The following is a 22566-nucleotide window of genomic DNA, read 5'->3' as shown; positions in this document are numbered from 1 at the left end:
TAGACCTTTAAATGATCATTTGATTTCTGAGGCTGCTCAAAAATCTTCAAACTGAATGGCTGTGAATGAGTTGAGCGAATTTACCTTTCTTGTGATGAAATGTTTTGTAAAATATTAGCAATTTCTCCCACACTTCCTGATATTGCTGAGTTCTATGCGTTCATGGGTCAACATATTTTGTTGATCCTGGAACAACATTTAAATCCAAAATCTTCATTTTATATTTGGTTAATATATTGAATGTAACATAATATGTATTATATATAGTTTACTTCTAGGGCATTGTTATAGTTTTGGTGCAATTTGCCACTAAGCAGCAAAAAAATGGTTGGTAATGACACCCAAAAGTTCATTCAATCTGAACAGTGATTACAATATTCTTATTTGGACCGCCCACCAGCAGTTTAATGATACAGATAACTTTCATGTGAAAGGAACATACTTATGTAGTCTCACCCTCTGTTTTGTATTCACTGCATCCTTTCTTCTTAGATATATCCATTAGCCTGCTGTCATTGGTGGTGACCGCTTGTGGCTTGGCCCTGTTTGGAGTCTCTCTCTTTGTTTCATGGAAATTGTGCTGGATTCCATGGCGCGAGCGAGGCCTCTCTCCAGGCACCAAGGAGGGACATCCAGACCCCCCTCATCCTCCTCCTCCACCCCTTCAACCCCAGCCTATCTATACCGAGGTGGACGCCACCCTCGACCGCCGGAATAATGCCAGAAGTTCAGTGGTAAAAGAAACTACGGTGCCGCCCACTCCAGTCTCTCCGGCAGTTCCAGGATCTCCTCCTGCAGTGCCAGTGCCTGAGGCAGCCCTCAAAATAAGCCACACTTCACCTGATATTCCGCTGGAGGTTGAGTCTAAGACTCAAGAGAATGGTGTCCATGGCAACACACGCATGCAGAGGCAAATCACAGATCCCTCCTCGACCTGTGTCAGGTAAGTTAACCTTTTATAATTACTTTAATGGATTCTGCTGAAACGCCAGTCTCTCAACAATAGGACTGGCTGAGAGGTCAATTTGGTGTCTAATCAGAGTTTATCCCTACAGTACATGACACTGACCTCATAAAAATACAGTTTTCATTTTAAAAGTTTTGTGAAATTTAAAAATGACTGCATAAAAATATCAAGAAAGTTCCTCGATAAGGAACCGGAATACTTTAAGTTATTTATTTTCACCTAAATTTGACAGCCTTCAGAATATTTTCTGCTAAGCATACATGAACATATTATATACTAAAACAAAGAACAAGTTTTATCAAACTACTGCTTTTCAAGCAAAATACATTCAGATATCACATTCTTTCACCTGTAAATACTTGGAATAATTGAAATTGTGTTCAATAAACGGAACTAAGAAACAGACACACACACACACACACACACATACACACATTTAGGCTACATACATACATACATACATACATACATATATACCCATATATACACGCATACTCTATTTATATATATAGATTGTACATGACCACACATACATACATTCATATTCATATTAGACAGGTTATTGATCTATTTTACGACATAACCAGAGATGTTTCTGTGTCTGCAAAGGCATCTCTGTCACTGACTAACCTACATAATTCTGATCAGATTCAGAATGGTTAAAACACGATCTACATGCATGATCTACATATATGGTCTATATTGCCTGTGCTCCTTCCGGTATGATTGCCTTTTTGAACTCACTGAGGAAATGCGCTAAGGCTTTCCTTATTGTAACACTCATTGATTCTGTCATTGACATTACTAAATGGGCACAGGGATACTTCTAGAAACCTCTGTCAGTAAATACAATATGTTGTGGCATCCGTAGATGCCAACTAAAACTCTAACACGCAAAAAGGAAGCCATATCGCCCCATATCCAGAATCGCTGTTCTCTAACCTGTGTGCCAAGGCTCACGTAAAATGCAGTGTTTCAATATGAAAAGACATTCTTGTTGGAAATCACAGACGCCATGTCCTCCGGGCTAAAAAGGAAACCTTCGAGTGTGTTATCAGCGTTAAGTTCAAAAGCCAGCATCTCTGATGGCATGGGATGCATAAGTGCATACGGTATGGGCAGCTTGCATGTTTTGGAAGGCACTATGAATGCTGAAACATATGCTTCCCTCCAGATGACTTCTATATCAAGGAAGGCCGGAAAATGCAAAACCACGTACTGCAACTATTAAATTACAAGCATAGCTTTGTAGTAGAAAATTCTGTGTTCTGAATTGGCCTGCCTGCAGACGAACCTTTCATATACAAAGAACATCTGCTGCATCATTATATGAAAACTATGTCAAGGACAACTACAAATTCTGTAGCAGCTGGATCAAACACCAAAATTCCATAAACTCATAACCTTAATGCCCAGATGTTTTTCACCTTTTTTTTTTTTTAAAGAAAAGGAGATGCTACACCATTGTAAACATGCCCCCGTACAACTATTTTGAGACCTGCAGCAGGCTTCAATTTTGAAATAAGCTCATTTTGTTCATTATATTGCAAACTTTCAATTAATTTTTTTAATGTTATCTCTGTTCTATTTTGAATAAAATATTGGCTAATGTGATTTAAAATTATTTTAGTTTTCATTTTATTCAAACATAATTTGGGTTGTATTATTTTGCTTCTAAATAACCAATTTTCATTCAAAACATTGTAGACAAAATCAGTTAAAAATATGCTATTTGACTGCATTTTTTTGTTAGACTGATTATTAATATAGATTTTTATGATGATGTATCAAAGGCCTGTCTGAAAGTATTTGTTTGGTGAGAGACATTTAATTTACTTATCTTGGTGACATATGTTGTATTATTGTTTTTAACTTCTATGTGTCAACAGGCAAAGTTCAATTCGGCGTCAGATGAACCAGTCGAACCCTGACTTCACAGTAACTCAGTTTCAGAGGCAGGACTCTCTGACTGGCATGAGTCTAGGTCAGCTAAAGCCAGAACTCTACAAACAGCGGTCGCTAGATGGCGAGGACAACCCGAAGCAGTCGTGTGGGCAGCTGTGGACGGCTCCACTTTATTCTTAAATATGATTGTGACCTGGAACAGCTCATTGTCAAGATCCACCGAGCTCAAGACCTCCCTGCCAAGGACTTTTCTGGAACCTCTGACCCATATGTAAAAATCTACCTTCTCCCAGATCGCAAAACCAAGCACCAGACCAAGGTGCATCGTGAAGACTTTAAACCCTGTGTTTGATGAAGTCTTCCTCTTCCCTGTGGCGTATGCGGACCTGCCCACAAGGAAGCTGCACTTCAGTGTCTACGATTTTGATCGTTTTTCACGCCACGATATTATTGGCCAGGTGGTGGTTGACAATTTTTTGGATCTAGTGGACTTTCCCAGGGAGACGAAACTCTGCAGGGATATCCAGTATGTGTCTTCGGTAAGTAAATTTTTCATGTCTTCATTGTTTGGTATATAATATACTCTTTGATAAAGAAAAACATCTGTTGACAGATTCAGGCATTACAGAAAGTTATTACCAAATCTTATATATATATATTTTTTTGCATTACAAATGCAATGAGTCTACAAAATGTTCTGATTCACGCATGCACAAATTGAAGCATGTTGCTTGATTGTAATGCATTGCATGAAAATATTTGGTGCTCATTGTTCAGACACACCATTAAGGTCCAGTCAATGATCCATTTCCAGTATTTATACTGTAGCAATGTATGACTGCTTACAGTACTGCTCAAACCAAGCAGCTTCTTCACGTGAAACTTTCTATTGGACAGAATCCTATTACGATTTCACGGAGCAATGGCAAATTTAGAGACTATTTAGATTTATGTGCATTAAGCTGACCCAGAGGTGAATATTTATGTCACACACTCATTCCACGTGCAACATTTGTACTGCTATTCTGACAAATTTCATATAACCCTCATATTTTGCGGTTAGCTACACATTATCGTATTTATGAATGCGTTATGAAAATAATCAAATATATGTGAATGAAATATTTATACGTTATGCAAGAAGCAAAAGTATGGCATGATACATGAGACATGAAAATAGCTACGATATGTAATAAATGGGTTTTAGCAAGCCCATGTCATAAAAAGGTAGTTGTTTTCAATATTCAGCAGTCACAGCACTGTACATTTAGCATTAGTCTTATCTAACACACAGTTCACTGAGACAAACCACTGGTATTAAAATTAATAAAGTAAAATTGGAATGCCCAGTATGACAGCTTTAGCGAAGTAAATCCCACCTTCTAAATAAAAGAGTTAATCAGTTATTGTTACTGCTTGGTCTTAGCAGTACTTCTTGATGTCAGATGACAGTGTAGCTGCAGCTGCTCTTTTGAAAGCTCCAGATACCATAGAAACAACCATCAAATTTTTAATGCTGTCAGAATTTGTGCAGCATTTTCTGCACAGCGCCTGGACCAACCAGAAAGTAAATAAATAAATTAAAAATATCTCATTTGAAATATCATATTGAACTGTGAGTTAAACAAGGAGCCCTATCAAAACGCAAAGTCTAAAGAGCATGGCGCTGGTGCAGTCCAAATTCTACTTTTCATATTTTAACGATGGGAAAACAATCCGTGTGCCCGGGCGCATAGTCAAAATGGGTTGTCCCTATATTTCCCTATAAGTAATGGATGTTTTTGGGCGTAACGCAATAAACCAATCACAGTCTCATCTCCCATTCCCATTAAGAGCAAGTTAAGAGACTCACGCCATGGCAGATCGCTATATACATGACGGAATTTGCTGGTTAAACGACTAGTTAAACGACTAGTTGTGCTGCGCCCAAGTAGTTAGATAGGGCCCAAGTAGTTTTTGAGATTTCCATTTCCATTCTGTATAAATGTCCCCTCATTAATGAATAACTACTCAGGAACAAACGAGTAACATAATACCAGATAAAAAAATTGTAATTAATAGCATAACTTCAAATGCAGTTGTAAATACTATTTTATGCCTCAAGGTGAAATATTAACACAGATTTTATAAATGTAGTTTTAGTTTTTATAAGTATTTAATTGTTACTACTTCATTGAAGAGATACTACTTAACAGCTTGGATATAACACTCATTGAATAACTAGAACAGTGGTTCTCCACTGCAGCTTATTTAACTTGCTTGATTTAGATCATCAGGAGAGGTCTTCATGAACTGAACCAAAGACCTTACTTGAACTAATATCTTTTGCATTTTTTCCCCATTAAGTTCCTCACTTCTTCATTATCTCTACATACTCTTCTAAGATCAGTCCTGTGAGTGTGAGTATCACTCCATGAGGAAAATGGCACTGGTAGCGTTAGGAAAATGGCTTTTGAATTGGCGAAGATGATTGCTTCTGTTCGTTTCTTTGTGTGAACAGGGGTTTACTTTCTCTATTTAGAATGCCTGTACTGCGTCAGACCAACAGGATTTTTCCTCCTGGGTGGCTGTTATTTTAAACACACTGTCACACATCACTGAGAACCTTATGAAGCCGAAATGTGTCCCATTAACCTTTATAAACACTCACCAATGTAAAAATACATTCCAAATATATTCTGGTTTTCTCATTCCGTGATATGTTTTTGTTTTATGGAAGACCATCATCACAACATCTCAACACAACATGCTTTATGAGAAAAAAAAAAAAAAAAAAAAAGATTTAAAACAACACGAGGGTCAGTAGTTGACAAATATTTAGGATATTATTATCATATATCATAAAATGTACAATAATAAAGCAGCGTATATAACATCGCACTATTGTTTTATTGCTGTGTGGTTGGTAAATATTGAGAGCTGCCATGGCATATTGATACGTTTCAAACTTTTATAATTATGAGGAACTAATTCATCAGAATTTTCTGTTCCAAAGGTTCATGGCAAATAATTTGTTTTATGCACCTGCAGCCATTTCAGAACAAATCTATAAAACCATTACCCTCACAACACAAATCACACACCTGCATCAGTTCACATGGTCAAACACATTTGAATAGTTAAAGCTAAATCATGTGGAATGGCAGCTATGTGAAATTTGTATTGAACATATAGAACTGCCTATTGGTCACAGCAGGCTAGGTTACTAAGAACATAAAATCCTTTTTTATCTTGTTAAAGACATTCTTTTTATGAAGAAATATTTGGACTGCTTTTGTCACAAGTTATGGTAAACAGTCAGCCTTTTTAATTTCTACACATGCACAATGAAATGAGCTTCAGAAAGAATCCGCCATTGTAGGCCAAACCCTGATTCATCCAAACCCACTCTGTTCTGCCAGACGTCTCGGCAATACCAATCTGGAGTCTAGTAAACAGAGCGGTTTTTACAGTGCATAAGCAATGAACTGACTCTGATTTCTAAATAAAACCACTGGTGACTTTCTGAAATTAACAGCACACGGGATGCGTTTTGATGTTCAAACTCTGTTCTTTCGCCTAATTCAAAAAGAATAACTAGAGCTCATTTAAAGCTCAACTCAAGCTAATGAGACGGATCTACCCGGTTCTGTCATAAAAATCACAAATACAAAATTCATAGCGCTGGAGAAATTGAGAGGTTTGTCCCAAAGGGTCTCATTCAAGTGTACAGTACATTTCGGTGCCTACTGAACCTGAGTGAATTATTGCTGTTTTTCATTCAGTGGAAACATAAATTATGATCATCTGCTTTTCAGGGGAAAAGAACTAAAGAAATAAAGCCATTAGTTACTTGTAAACTGTGAATATAAGCGGTCATTACTGCAAAATAGACAGCAGTCTGGTAACATCATGAAGGTGTTTATTTTGTGATAATGATGATCTGGCTGTATATATTCCAGCGTGTTACCAAATACATAAATGTTTGTATATTAAATGTTTTTGACCAGTAATCATTTTACGTGAGAAGAGACAGTTTAGGTACATTATCAACAGTGATTGACATTAACCTTTTGGCTCACCAGCCACTGTGGCTATTGGTTTTACGATTGGTTTCATTGGCATAATCTTCTTATTGGGAAATTACATTTTAACTTAATACTGCATCCAAATATCTCCAAGTCATTTGACCTATTTAAAGGGCGTTTTTCCTAACTCTATTAATTCATGCATAATCTTTCATAATTTTTTTATAATTGTTACCGTTACCAATTACACAAAATCTCATAAAATTTTCAATGGAGTTTTAGTTTGGCATAGGAGATGTTTTAATCAGATTAGTTGTCCGGTCGTGCAAGTAAAATTCAATTCTTTCACTTGCCCCTTCATAAAATTGATTTGCCTCAGACAAGCACTAATGTCGAGCTCTATTACTGTATATAAATTCAACCCGCTACAGTGGCTGGCGGGAGTGACTGTGTTACCCACCACAGCTGAAATCCACCCGCATTTAGCGTTAACGTTAAGTGTCCATATTGTTCATATTCTGTGTACATATTATTCAATGTAATTCCTTTTTTTCCTTTTTCTTTGCATACAATGACAATATTAATATCAAACAGCTTTTACACAAATATTTTGTTAAAGGACAACATCAGGCAAGAAATCATCTGTTCTCTGATGAAAAGAAAGAAAGAAATTATTTTATAATGTAATACAGTTTTCATAGGCACCATAACCTACTGTTTATTTAAGTAATTTGTATTGTTGTATATAATGGTCTGTCTGAGTGCTAAGCCCCTAAAGATGAAATTCTAGATATTTAAATAGTTTCAGAGCTCTGTTTTGTAAATGCCATATAATTGATGCAATTAACATATAACAGAGCACCAGCCTATGTCCAAATCTTTACTTGCCAATGGTGAGAGGCAACAATTGCTTAAGAATTAAAATTGCTTTCCAAATACTTGCAGTACTCACACACCAAAAGTGTGAACCAAAGACCATAAAACCTGAACATCGGTGTGGACTTAGTGTACACGCACTCTACAATCATATCCGTGTTTTTATAAATCAAGCGACCTCAAGCTAATTTGCTCTGCTCTTGGTAGATCGCGTCGGTCTTTATTGAAATGATCTGGCGGTATTTGCACACTGCCAGTACATCACAAGCAGAACTTTCCATTCTCATTGTTATTTCTATAAATTTCCGTTTCATGCTAATTCGCTCTGTTTAGTAAATGCAGCCCGAATCTCTAATAACACGACTCTCATTTACTAGTAAATGACGGAGATCATTTGCATGAGTGGCTAATTTAACTTGTTCTCACCGTACAGCAAGCGTTGATCTTATTGCAGTGAACCACACACCTTCTTTAGTAAATAAGGCAACATGTCTATGAAATATCAGTATAAAAAGAGCAGCGGTTGCCCTTGAGTATCTATTTACCCTTTCTAAATGGCAGGACCACTAGCATCTCAGATCCTCCGTGAAACTGGATCATAGATATCACAGGACTAGAATGACCTTTTACTGTCACAACCAGCATGACCCTGGTTATCTCCAGCATGAGCCTCAGGCATAAGAATGTCAGATATCCAATCATAATATCTCACTGCCACCAAAATAAAATAAAATGCTAGTCTCATCCTTTGATACCTTCTGTTGTAAAATCAAGAGTTGAGAGACTTCTTCAAAGAGATTTAAGAGATTTCTACAAATTTGGTAGTTCACTATTGGCTAATCAGAAACCATATTTTTGTCTTCTGTATACAGGTTAATAATTAATATGAATAATACATGTATAATTCACTCTAAAGTGGAGGTCACGGTCACTATTATTGAGTCAAGTTTTATCAAATTCTTCAGAAGGACTTGCTAATTATTTGGAACAGTATTTTAAAGTAAGTAACATGATAATTCTCTAGTAATCACTAAATTCATTGTGAGTTTTTGAGGGTTTTGTAAAGTGTATTATTTACAGACAAGGTGCGACTAGAATATAACTAGGGTTATTGTAACTGGCTCTGCAGCTGTGGAGTAGCTATCGCTAAACAGTGATAAATGCTAGACAATACTCGGCAGTGATCGATGGGAAATCCTGCGCCTAAATAGTGTGTGTCTGATTGAAGCAGCTGCGTGATCAGGTGAGCGTGTGATAAGTGGAATCAGGTGTGTGTATGTCATCAGTGCAATGGGTGATGGGAAGTGAAGTCCAAAGTCAAATACAATCGTGGTGTGGTGCAAAGAGTCAGTGTGTAGAGGAGGTTACATCTGATGGTGAGTGAGTGGAGGTTCGTGGGACCAGAATTATGACAAATGTGTTTCATTGACTGTAATAATTTCACCAAAAATAACAACGCATCTGACTTTATATTCCAGTTTCCATGACTTATGTAAAAACGACGAGGCAATGGTTTAATTATGGTTTTCATTTAATTATGGTTTCATTTTAACGCCATTAAAAAAGATAATGTAATATAAAATAAACAATTCGCATTATTACAAATGCCTGCAAAAGGTACCAAAGCAAGGGTAATGGCTATTGGTAATGTTTTTAATATTGACCAGACATTTAATTAAAATATCCACTAAAAAATATAATAATTGGCCACCTTTTTTGCAATAGAAATGCCACAGCCTATTTATTTCTTTAACAAAAACATGAACATCACAACCCTTACCAAAATTAACCATTATTTTATCGTAGCAAAACTGCTTAATTTTATTGATTTCTGCATGCTTGAGAACGGTCTAGAACTACAATTGTAATTTATAGATAATAAAATTGAATTACAATTTATTTATTTACTTTATTTTATTAAAGTTCTGTTCTCCAAGAAGGATTCTCACCTCTGCTCTGACTGCCTTCGCTCCCTCTGCTTCCTCTCCAGTGACTTCCTGTTTGGTGGCCATATAAACAGGGCCATGCCAAATTGAAAGTATTGTTTTGCTGCTGTGGACTCTACCAAGCATTTACTGTTTATATCGTGTTTTCATGTTGATTGCCATCGCCATAGCTTTGCCTTGTTTTCATTGTCTTTTTTCAGTTGTTACTTTGGATTGCCATCTTGGATTTTGATCCTGGACTATTGCCTGTTGTTTTGTGAATGTGACCACGTTGTGTTTTCATTAAGTCTGAGTTACAGTAATATTTCAGTTACTGCTAGTGGGTTACCATGATCTTCACCTTACAATTAATTATACATTATGCATATTTCACATTGATAATAAACCTTTATTCAGTAGTTCTTAGTAGCTATCCAGAAAACCTAAAACGAAATAGTTATTGATTAGTTAACAGTGAACATGTACTTCTGATTGAATGCAAGTCTGCACACATTTCACAGTTTGTCATAGTTTTCTGCTTGTTTACTCATGCAAATTGTTAAAAAATTGTATGATTGTGGAATTTATTTAATTAATGATACAATTCACAATCACCAAAGCAATTTATCTTTGCTTAGTAACAAACAGTCCTTCTGTATATCAGCCAGATTTGAATTACTTTGAGACACAATTTTTTCACAATTCTCTCGTTCTTAACCACGTCGGTGAAGTTCATATTCCAGTAACTGACGGTCAGGTGTAGATGAATCTCATCAGTTAGATCTTCCTTTTTCAGCGGACTGGAGGTAAGCCATCATTGTGAAGTTCAAATGAATAGGTGTTAGAAAAGCTCCTCTCACATTCACGGCTGAGTTATTTCGAGAGAAAGTGATAACACGGCTGTTACTTTTTAATGCTGCTGACGTTAGTGTTGTTCTGATATGATGCAAATTGCCATGAACAAATTCATGAGAAGGTGGCAGCTTGTTCCTCTGTGAACTCCATGTAATCTAAATTGACCATGTTCTGCATGATTTTCAATGAAAGAATGAATACATGAACAAATGCACGAGTAAATAACTGAGTCAAACATCATTAATATAAAGCAAGTTGTTTACTGCACAAGTAGAATAGCAAATTGGAGTAAATAAATTTTGTTTCTGTTGCCAGGACAATGTGGATCTGGGTGATTTGATGTTTTCTCTATGCTACCTACCTACTGCTGGACGACTGACCATCACTATGATCAAAGCACGAAATCTGAAGGCCATGGATATCACTGGAGCTTCAGGTATGAACATATTCAGAGTTCATTAATATGCCTGTATTTACACATTCTGATTTTTTTTCTCCATAACAGAATGGCTTTAGAGGATTTTCAACTCGCATGTATGTAAAAGGGTTATAAATAAAGATTTAATCGTGTGAGGAAAAAATATTTTACCACCCCACAGTGCAATACATGAAAAACTCGAAAAACCTCACATTTGAATTCATGCATAAATATATTTATTAACTGATTCCCTTTTATAGTAATATAACATGGTCAGAGCTGTAGCTTTGGCTGTATTTCCAGACATTAAAAATAAGGTTCAAAAGGGATTGCAGATAAAAGGTTATGATGTTAAATGTAAATTAAGATATATTATTTTAATATTCTTACTATGATAACGTTGCATATTTTTCTATCCACTTGGGCTCATTTTCTAGATCCTTATGTGAAAGTTTCTCTGATGTGTGATGGACGGAGACTGAAAAAAAGAAAAACCTCCACCAAGAGGAACACATTAAACCCAGTGTACAATGAGGCCATAGTGTTTGATGTCCCTCCAGAGAACATTGACCAAATCAGCCTTCTCGTAGCTGTTATGGATTATGACCGGTGAGAGTCTCACAAATGTTGTATGTGTCTTTTCTGCCCATTATAGACACATGCCATGAGAGTATCAACTGAAGTTAGACGATTGATTTTTCTTTTGTGCTTTCCTTCCGGTTTTTAAGCAAGGTTTAAGTTGCAAAAGTTGCATTTTGTGCTTTCTCGCGTAATTTCTCGTGCTTTCTGTTTACATTCATTTGTTTCAATCATCTGTAAGTGTAGCACTGTTTTGGTTGTTTAATACTGGGATGTTAAAAATGGACATGGACAATTTACTTTATTCTTGTGGACTTTAAATCCATACTTCATTGTACTTTCATTATTGTGAACATGCTGTTTGTTTGGTAATTTTAATCAAACATTATACACTCAAACGCACACACATTTCTTGATTTCTTGTAGAAGGGGCTGTGGAGATACATAATGCAGTTCTGTAAAAGGTATACGATTGCAAAAAGGTAGCCTTATGAAGTAAACAGTATTTTTTTCTGTCTCTTTAACACAGTGTAGGTCACAATGAGGTCATTGGCGTGTGCAGAGTAGGAAATGATGCTGAGGGTTTGGGCAGAGAACACTGGAATGAAATGTTGACGTATCCACGCAAACCCATCGCACATTGGCACCCTCTCATCGAGGTAAGACTGCATGGACTTTCTCATTTAAACGTTAATTCAGGTCAAATTTAGTACTTGCTCATGGGCAGCAGGCCTAACACAACAGGCATACAACTTGCTGTCACAAATGTACATTTTAAAAACAGTTTTTTTGTTTGATATTCTGTTTGAATCCATCTCGTTTTGTGTCAGTAAGGCAGTAGATTTAGAGCCCTAGGATGTATGGATGCCCTATTTCACTGGCTATATGAAGTTCATGAAAAGACTCTTGTTTCAGCAATTATTTAAGCATTACTTGACTGAATGTGGAATCTGAAGAACATACTGTTGGTAACATACTGCTAACAGCTGGTCTTGCCAATTAAAACAAAATCAATTTGAGACTTCAATGCTTTTGTCATTACCCACAACATAATTCACAAACTCAGGTAATTTCTGGCAAAAACTGCTCTCCTGTTGGTCTTATAAATGCTTAGGGGTAAAATGTGAGCCACTATTTGAACAAAAGGATGAGGTCTTTCAGAGAGCAGAAGAGTACTATTGACATTAATGCAGCCAAGACTCCAGATTTACTGAGGAAAAATGAAGTGTAACAAACAATCAATCACTTTTTGTATATAGCGCTTTTAACAACACAGGTTGTATCAAAGCACTGAAGAGTATCAAATAGGAGAACAGAGCGATAGGGATGCATAATGACGAGTTTGAACAATTTGTTATTAAATGCAAAGACAGTCTCTGTAATCAAATTGAAAATATTCACTAGAAATTGCCTCAAGTAAGCAAGTCAGGGGCGACAGCAAGGAACCAAAACCCCATCCATACAGAATTAAGAAAAAAAAAATTGGGATAAACCAGGCTAAGTTGGGGCCAGTTGTTCCCTGGCTGGACGACCAGCACTTAATTTCCAATTCAGTTTTAAACGCAGCTATGTCCGATTGTGTAAGGAACTTATAGTGTGTGTGTGTGTGTGTGCGCATCTAGTTCCATTGATCTGTACACGGGGCTAATCTGTGTGTTCTGGTCTCTGATAAACGTCATCTCTGGATGCTGATCCACCATCTGATCTGGATACAAAGTGAGAAACAAAATAAGAAAGAAACAAACTAATATTATTGTAGATGCCATTCTTTTTTGTGATGTAACGAGTACATGGTGTTTTATGAGAAGCGTTTCTGGTTCCAGCTGATTTAATTAATGCAACCTAGCAATCCTTTAACCGATTTGAATAATAGAAACGTATCAGTTTGTTATGTGTAGACTAGGTTAAAAGATGTGTCTTTAACAATGCATTGCATTGAAAAAATGAATGACTGAAAAGAATGCATGTTTTACTGCGGTAAAATTCAAATATCCAGTGAGTGTTGCTAAAGATTTATGCTTGTTGGAAAGATCCCTTATACCAAACCCAAGCCTGAACCTACCCAATAGTGTTAACAAATGCAAAATGCAGCCATGCTTTTTTAACTTCCTTGATGATTTCATTGAACCGTAGTTTCACAGGGTTTAAGTCATAACATTTTGCAACTAATTGTGTAAATTAAAAAATGTATCCATTATTATTCAAAAATTGGAAACTGCATCAATTCGTATGCATTTTTTTTTCCAGTTATGCAGAAATGTATGAAGAGGCATGTATTTCCAATGAGCCTACGTTGTTCATAACCCTGCTTGTTAACAGCAGGTTTCTTTACTAATGGTACATTATCAGTTGTAGGTTAAACCTTCCTTATTAATTACATGAATATATCTTCAGAGTTTCTTATATGCAGAAAATGTACTGGGGATATCAAGCTTTAAACACTTTTTTTTCTGAAATATTGTTAATCTTTTATCACTCGAAATGGATGTTCTGATAAACATTTGCATTCTCCACACCATGAAGCTGTTTAAGAGGCCCAAAGAGGAAGAAAACATCTCCCCAACTTTCCACCTTTTTTTACCAACCTGTCCTCCAACCAATACGACCATAGGTAGTTGTCCAGATCCTTGAAATACGAACCATCAGAGCTCATGCTACAATTGCTCCTCTATCAGCAACAAAACAGTGTTATAATTGAAGTGCATTAGGTGTGATTGTTCGTGTAATTTACACCTAGTAAAATATGTATGAATTACCATGAGATCGGTGTAAAAAGTTCACACATTGCATTTAAATAGACACACATTTTGATTGGTAATGACAGTCATTTCATGGTGACAAATGCAACAAGACACTGTCATTATTTTTATGCCTGCTAGAAGGTTTGTAACTTAAAAACATAAAAATAGATCATAATAAGGTGCTTGCATAAATTACCTATTGAGGTTTTTCTTTTGGAAGACCCGCTTTTTACACTTTAGGCTTCAGTCTTTCCCCAGTAAAGTCAGCTTTGGACCAGTTCCTTTCAAAAGCTACTCTCGATGCTGCGCTGAATGCGCTAATGAGAACGTCTTTTGTTCGACCGGTTGTTGAAGCACGTGTGTCAAACACGCCAAAGTTTGGCTTATATAACCTCGGTCAGGTGACGTCCTACCTGATCATGAACACCTGGAGGTTATAAATAGATGTGACGAAAACATCCTCAGGTCTTTTGTCTTCAAGGACCGCATTGTGTGTGAGTGTGTGTGTGAAAAAAAAATATATATATATATAAAATATATATAAAAGAGAAAAAAAAAAAAAAAAAAAAGAAAAAAGATAATATGACGCATCAAGAAAGGAGATGCTTGCCTCCGTGCCAGAGGCAGCTCTCCGATGACGATCACCATAATTTTTGTTTGAGTGCTTGGGGAAGAGCACGCGATCCTCGGGCTCGAGGGCGAAAGTGCGAGCACTGTGATTTGTTTCCAATCAAGGTGCTTCGCGCTCGCCTCGCCTTTTTAAAGGAGGACCGAGTGGATCGCGTGCCGATCCGGCTGAGCAGCGTGAGACGGACCAGCCCCTTTCTCTCGCGCTCGCCGGATCGCGAAGCCCTCGCGTCCGTTTCTCTGCGCGCCCAGCACTTCTTCTGAACGGACCGAGGAGACTTCATCTCTTGCTTCTGGGAAGCAGAAAGTGCCACCACAGAGCGCTCCTCCCGCGACAATAAAGCGTCACGAGGAGCTACTCGAGGTGGTAACTCATGCAGTCGAAAGATTACATCTAGACTGGCCCCAGGAGCGAGAGAACCCCAAGCGCTCGAAACTAGACGACAGATTTCTGTCGGGTGGCCGGGAGGGGGCCTCAGCGGCGGTCTCCCCTTCTTTGACGATCTCCACGAGGAGTTGGTGCGCTCGTGGAGTAAGCCGTGTTCGTCCCGTGTCTTCGTGCCATCGGCGTCGATTTATTCGACTATCGTGGATGCGAAGGCATCGGGTACTCGATGATGCCCCAGGTGGAAGAGACGCTTGCGGGCTATCTCTCCTGGGACTTCATCGTCCCTAAAAGACCGACCCTCCCCACCAAGCCGTGCCGTATGACATCTTCGCTGGTGGGGAAAGCTTTCAGGCAGCGGGTCAGGCTGGTGCTTCCCTGCACACCATGGCGGTCCTGCAGGCGTACCAGGCTGATCTGCTGAAGGACTTGAGCACAGGCGGGTCCATAGATGAAGAGGCGTTTTTAGAGCTGCGCCGAGCCACTGTCTCTCCGTGCGACCAAGCAGACGGCCCGTGCCATCGGCCGTTCTATGGCTGCTATGGTGTCCACGGAGAGACATCTGTGGCTCAACCTCACGGGCATCAAGGACAAAGACCGCGCCATCCTCCTTGATGCCCCTGTCTCGCCTTCCGCCTATTTGGCGACTCAGTTAATGCCGTCGCCACTAGGTTTCGGGGCGAAACGTTATGAGGAAGCGTTAGTGAGGTTTCTTCCCGCCGTGCTCAAGAGTCGGGACCGTCGGCCACCCGGTCCCGACCAGGTCCGGTTCCTTTGAGGCGTGAGGCACAGAGGGACAGTGTGGCGAGCCGAGCACCCCTCGTAGAGACTGGAGTGCGGCTCACGCGCTTCTGAGTCCGCCTCAAGGAGACCGGACCTGCGGGCATAATCTCCGCAAAGAAGAAGTCCTGATGCTGGTGCACTCCAGCACCGTGTGGGGTGCCTCCCGGGAGAGGGCGCAAAAATTCCAACAGAGAATAAATGCTCCTTCCCGGCACCCTCAGGAAGCCATTGTTCAATCTCCGCCGCCACTGGTGTTTGAGGGAGCAACGGTTTCAACGAAGCGTTGGATGTTGGTCGCCTCCTGCCACGTTTCAGGGCGCCAACATCTAACAACCCCCAACAAAACGGTGTCAAAATTAGTGCCCCTTTCAGAGAAGCTGGCAGCGTGGAAGCTTCTGCCAAATATCTCCCCATGGGTCCAAAAGACCATAGAAAGAGGCTACAGGATTCAGTTCGCATATCGTCCTCCGCGTTTCAACGGCGTGATTTTCACTTCCGTGAAACCGGAACGAGCGCATTTGTTGATACAGGAGTTGCAAACTCTGCTGGACAAAGGGGCCATAGAACGTGTTCCTCTACCAGACAGACAGTCAGGCTATTACAGCCGGTATTTTCTCGTTCCCAAGAAAGATGGGGGGCTGCGTCCGATTTTAGATCTTCGAGGATTGAACCATCACCTCAGAACATACAAGTTCAAGATGTTAACAATAAAAATGATTGTTTCTCAAATCCAACCGGGCGATTGGTTTGTGACAATCGATCTAAAGGACGCATATTTTCACATAGAAATATTGCCACAACACAGGAAGTTCCTGAGGTTCGCTTTGGGCTTACTTACAGTATCGGGTTCTTCCTTTCGGCCTAGCATTGTCACCCCGCACATACACAAAATGCATGGATGCAGCTTTGGCTCCTTTACGACTCCAGGGCATCCGCATTCTAAATTACATAGACGACTGGCTGATTCTGGCTCAGTCTCAAGAGCTTGCGCTCGACATCGGGATGTCGTCCTAGCTCATCTCGGATCGCTGGGGTTGAGACTCAACGCCAAGAAAAGCGTTCTCTCCCCTGTTCAGAGGACAACATATTTGGGGTCGTAGGGATTCGACCACAATGCAGGCACAGCTGTCTCCTGCACGCCTCGATTCCATTCTGACCACCCTAAAGAGCATCAAGCTAGGCCAGAAAGTCACTCTTCATCACTTTCAGAGAGTTCTAGGTCTCATGGCAGCTGCTTCCACAGTGATACCTTTGGGCCTCCTGCACATGAGATCGTTTCAGTTGTGGCTCAGAGCCAGGATTTCATCCAAGGGCCAATCCCCAGAGGCAAATAAGGGTTACGCGCCGAGGGCTTCGTGACTCCTATCTATGTGGTTCAGACCCGGTTTCTGACCTTGGGTCCCACTCTAGAGTCCGTGTTGTCGTCGCAAGATGCTAACGACAGACGCATCCCTCACGGGTTGGGGAGCGGTCTTAGATGGCCGCCCAGCCCAAGGGATCTGGAGAGGTCATCTTCTCGAATGGCACATCAATTGCCTCGAAATGAAGGCTGTATTTCTGGCCCTGAAATACTTCCTCCAGCAGTTGAGAGGCTACCATGTCCTAGTGCGGGTGGACAACACAGCAGTAGTCTCTTACATAAATCGCCAGGGCGGACTGCGGTCGCGCCGCTTGAACGAGCTAGCGCAGCAGGTTCTGCTTTGGGCGCAGGACAAGTTCCTGTCCTCAGGGCGATTTATATTCCCGGTCACATGAACAGGGAGCAGACTTGCTGTCCAGACAAGCTGTGACACATGGGGAATGGAAACTCCACCCCGAAGTAGTCAGTCAAATCTGGGAAAGGTTTTACGAAGCAGAGGTGGACCTCTTTGCTTCACAGGAGACAGCACAATGTCCCCTCTACTTCTCTCTGACTCATCCAGCTCCCTGGGTCTGGACGCGATGGCCCATGTGTGGCCCAGAATGCGTCTTTACGCATTTCCTCCGATTGCTCTGCTCCCGGAGTCCTAGCCAAGGTCCGTCAACAGGGTCTCGCCTCTTTCTCATAGCGCCCGTTGGCCAACCAGAATATGGTTCTCAGATCTAATATCTCTCCTCGACGGCTCGCCGTGGGCGATTCCGGTGAGGAGGGACCTTCTCTCTCAGGCACAGGGGACAATATTTCATCCCCGTCCCGAGCTCTGGAATCTTCACATCTGGCCCCTGAGAGGGACCAACTAAGTGATGCTGGCCTTTCAGCCAATGTAATAGAGACTATTCTTAGTGCTAGGCTCCTCCACTAGAAGAACATATGCCATGAAATGGCGCATCTTCGAAAGTTGGTGTACAACACACCATGCAGACCCAGTTTACTGCCAGATTGTTTCAGTGCTAGAGTTTCTGCAAGAGAAAATGTCCTCAGGCACACATCCTAATACTCTCAGAACTTACGTGGCGCCATTTCGGCTTGCCATGCTCTGATTGAAGGGGCTTCCGTGAGGGAAACACCCTCTAGTTGTTCGCTTCATTCGAGGAGCTAAGAGGTTGAGGCCGCCCAGTAGGGCGACAGTTCCTTCATGGGATCTAGCTATAGTGCTTGAAGGCTTGGTGGACACCCCTTTCGAACCACTAGAGTCAGCGCCTGTCAGGTTTCTGACCCTAAAGATGGTTTTTCTAACAGCTATTACTTCTCTGAAGAGAATTGGGGATTTGCAGGCTCTGTCAGTCTCGCCATCCTGCCTAGATTTTGCCCCTGGGCTGGTAAAAGCTATTTTGCATCCTCACCCTAGTTATCTTCCGAAAGTTCCATTCTCGACTATAAATCCAGTCATCCTTGAAGCCTTCTGCTCTCCGCCATTCATGACACCGGAGCAGGAGAAACTTCACTTACTGTGTCCAGTACGTGCTCTCCAGATCTCGTCCACCGCACTAGCCAGTGGCGTAAGTCAGAGCAGCTTTTTCGTATGCTATGGTGGCATAACCGGGGCGGCTGCCACTAGACAGACTATGTCACACTGGGTGAGAGATGCTATTGCCCTAGCCTATGAGGCGCGTGGTCAAACTTCGCCTCTAGGAGTTAGAAGCTCATTCAACCAGAGGGGTTGCATCGTCGATGGCTTTAGCAAGAGGCGCCCTTGCAGCAAGTCTGTGATGCGGCAGGTTGGTCCTCTCCGCACACATTTGTTAGATTTTATAGTTTGGATGTCCATGCTACTCCGGGCTCGCATGTCCTTGAGTCGACATCCCAGAGTAATGTCTGAGACCTCTTCAGTGTTGCGCTTTACACACTACACAACGCTGGGGTCCAGACACTCCTAGTGCGTGGCGTTGGTATTCTCACGTTCCCATTAGCGCATTCAGCGCAGCATCGAGAGTAGCTTTTGAAAGGGAACGTCTCGGGTTACTTGACTGTAACCCTGTTCCCTGAAAAAGCGGGAACGAGATGCTGCGCCTCAATGCCGCACTGTGGGCGTGACTGGACGTCCTTTCAGACAAAAATTTGACCTGAGGATGTTTCCGCGTCACATCTATTTATAACCTCCAGGTGTTCATGATCAGGTAGGACGTCACCTGACCGAGGTTATATAAGCCAAACTTTGGCGTGTTTGACACACGATGCTTCAACAACCGGTCGAACAAAAGACGTTCTCATTAGCGCATTCAGCGCAGCATCTGCGTCCCGCTTTTTCAGGGAACAGGGTTACAGCCAAGTAACCCGAGACGTTCTCCTCTCTCCACACAACATGCTCATCAGCAAAGGTGAGCTTAGCCGATTCTTTCTGTTTGTGAAACTATGATTCGCCAAAACAGCTCAAATGCTCATACGGAAGTTAAAACAGAACACCTACATTAACAAATGCTTTTTTATAGCACTTTTTGCATTTGTTAACACTATCGGGTATGTTTGGGGTTGAGGTTGGTGTAGGATATATTTCTAAAACAATAGAGCATTAACCTTAGCAACACATCACGGATAGACAATGTGAATTCTGACATTACGCAATATGTACCTCAGGCAGCATAAAGACGGCAGCAATATGGGTCTGTACCAATGTAATAAAAAGTGCCACAGTCACGTGTTTTAATGTGCGTTTTAACACCACTTTCTGGACTTATCACTGCTGAAACATGCAGTAAAGTACATATTTGTGGTGTAGCAGGAATGCATGCATTTTCATAAGCCTGGGTTGGATGATTCTCCATTGAGTGTCTTGAATGAGTTGGTGTCGTTGTAAAGCTGCAGTATTCTACAAATCACAAATTTGGAATGACCAATGGCTAAAAAGGTCATCTCTTTGGCCTTCATTTAATCACCTTAGAGCACCCTGCTATTTTGCAATATCAGTGAAAATTAGAGGATTGCTGCCAGTTAAATAATGTTGGTGATATAATTAAGGAAATTAGAACCAGATTAACACCAGTAAATTTGGTGTCTGTAAGTTTTCTCTAATTTTTAATTTATTTAATTTGTATTTTTATTGTGCTTCAGAATACAATGTATTCATGAAACATGCTTAAAGAACGGCCCTTCTACTCCTGAAAGGATAAGAGAGAAAATAAGGTGAAATTAGAAGCATATGTCTCATTTATTTATGGGTTTTGAATTTGACTACAAAAATATATATTAAGAAACACATCAACCATCGAGCCAACACACACACACACACACACACAAGACATAGCTAGGATGCGCTGGTCTTTTGAAGCAGTCTGATCTACTGTCAAGGTCACTGTCGTCCTGCACAGGGAAAATAACATGTTCAAATAATAAAGCCACTCTTCATCTGCTACTCTGTTCTTCTGACAAATAATTCAGGTTTACATAGGGGAAAAAAAGAATCAAGCACAATGAAACATTACTGACCTAAAATAATTTTCTGAAATGCTCTGAAGACTCACTGTCTAGAGACTTTATTTAAGGCAAAAATCCACTGTATATATAGCTCTGTCATTTGTGGCACTGCAGGGAGCAAGAACAAATAATTTCTCTCACAGCAGATGGTTTTGAAGGCTGAGGTGAAGAGTACTGTGAGATCCTGTTTTTGTTTAGCTTTTGTCTATTAAAAGGCCAACTTATTTTTAACTCTAAAAAAATCCCCTCTCCACTCTCTCATTACAAATCTCAGCGCAATATAAATAATTAAAAAGACCATAAATTTAAATATCAAGTTGTTATAAATTAGCATCATTTAATTCAAAAATTATTTCAGAATTAATAAAAATGTATATAACATTACATTTAATGTCAAAATATTCCTGTATTTATAGATTTTTTTTTGCTTGACCTATAAACCTCGCATTGAATGTACGTGTCCAATTCAATAATGTCAAAGCAATGCAAGCGTGGCTAATGACGTTTTGAGTGCACTAAGATAAATCTTTGTTCTCCTGCACTCTCTGCAGTATCACAGTACTGGAGGGGGAAGTCAGGGAGGTTCCTGTAATTCCCTGAAGGCCCCTCCTTCACCATAGCCTGAGGTCCAAGGTCTCATCTTTAGAGCAACAATAGAAGAGAATCCATGCACAAGATGTTCTGTCCTGGGATCCAGAGGCCCAAGATCAGAGAGCTCCAGTTGGCTGTTCCTGACACCTGAGGGAATGGCATGCCATTTTCTTCTACCTGTGCACCTGGAAAGCCCTTCCACTGCATGGGAATACTTGATTGTTTCAGCTGCATGTTGAGTGGTCACATACTGTATGGTTATTTTGTGCTACTCATGGTGAATTGGAAAAGAAAATTTAGTGGAAAAAGTGGAAAAGAGTATTTTTACGTTGTTCTCGAGTTTCGATTCCAAGTAAATGTTTTCTGAATCAGTCTCGGTATGTATTTTTCAATGGAGTGTCAGTGCGTCACTCAATGCTCTTAAGGATAGAATGTCAATTTCCCTTTTTCATTTATACCCCTCCCACAGCGCATGAGTGTGTTTCGGTGTGGTAAAGTTCAAGATGTTCTCCGTTTCTTGTTTGAAATGCTCTGTGGATTTTGTCATAAAGCGTCATGGTGGTGAATCGTTTACAGACTTTGCAAGTAAAATGTTATTTCTCATGTTATTAAACATCTATTTCTTACAAAACCAATCTGGATTTTAATTATTGAAATCACTGCACAGTATAGGGTTGTGATGATTCCCATCTTTAGATTTAGTTTTAAAAACTACATGGATTAGCCATTTTAAGTGTTTTTCTTGTAATCCCTGACCAACCTAAAGAAAAGGATGTTAATTACCATATTAAATATATTTTAATGAAACATTTCCTTGTAAGATTTGTCTCACGTGATATATATATATATATATATATATATATATATATATATATATATATATATATATATATATATATATATAATCCTTTTTTATTCTTACATTAGATTTTTTTCTAGAATTCAAAGACATAAACCTTGTACAATATGTCAGTTTAGGAATATCAATATTGTCATAAAAGGCACAATTGAACCACAAAAAAAAGAACAAGCTGTTTTCCCTGCGATGCCTCCAGAGACTACTGAAACCAGTTAAT

The 22566-nt window shown here is 39.9% G+C and overlaps 1 protein-coding gene across 1 annotated transcript in view; it reads left to right on the top strand.

Moving 5' to 3' along the window:
- The window catches only part of syt9a (synaptotagmin IXa), a 28832-nt gene extending 6711 nt beyond the window's left edge, over positions 1-22121 (top strand). The window contains 8 exon segments of the mRNA XM_043264813.1: positions 493-943; positions 2857-3004; positions 3006-3200; positions 3202-3411; positions 10851-10971; positions 11391-11562; positions 12062-12191; positions 21451-22121. Of these exon segments, the coding sequence (XP_043120748.1) occupies positions 493-943; positions 2857-3004; positions 3006-3200; positions 3202-3411; positions 10851-10971; positions 11391-11562; positions 12062-12191; positions 21451-21519 (1496 nt within the window). The 3' untranslated portion in view covers positions 21520-22121.
- The last annotated feature ends 445 nt before the right edge of the window (positions 22122-22566 follow it).

This window comes from Puntigrus tetrazona, chromosome 18, assembly GCF_018831695.1.
Source record: "Puntigrus tetrazona isolate hp1 chromosome 18, ASM1883169v1, whole genome shotgun sequence".
In the NCBI taxonomy this organism is placed as follows: Eukaryota; Metazoa; Chordata; class Actinopteri; order Cypriniformes; family Cyprinidae; genus Puntigrus; species Puntigrus tetrazona.
The sequence above is the reverse complement of the archived record's forward strand: the minus strand, read 5'-3'. Positions and strand labels throughout refer to the sequence as shown.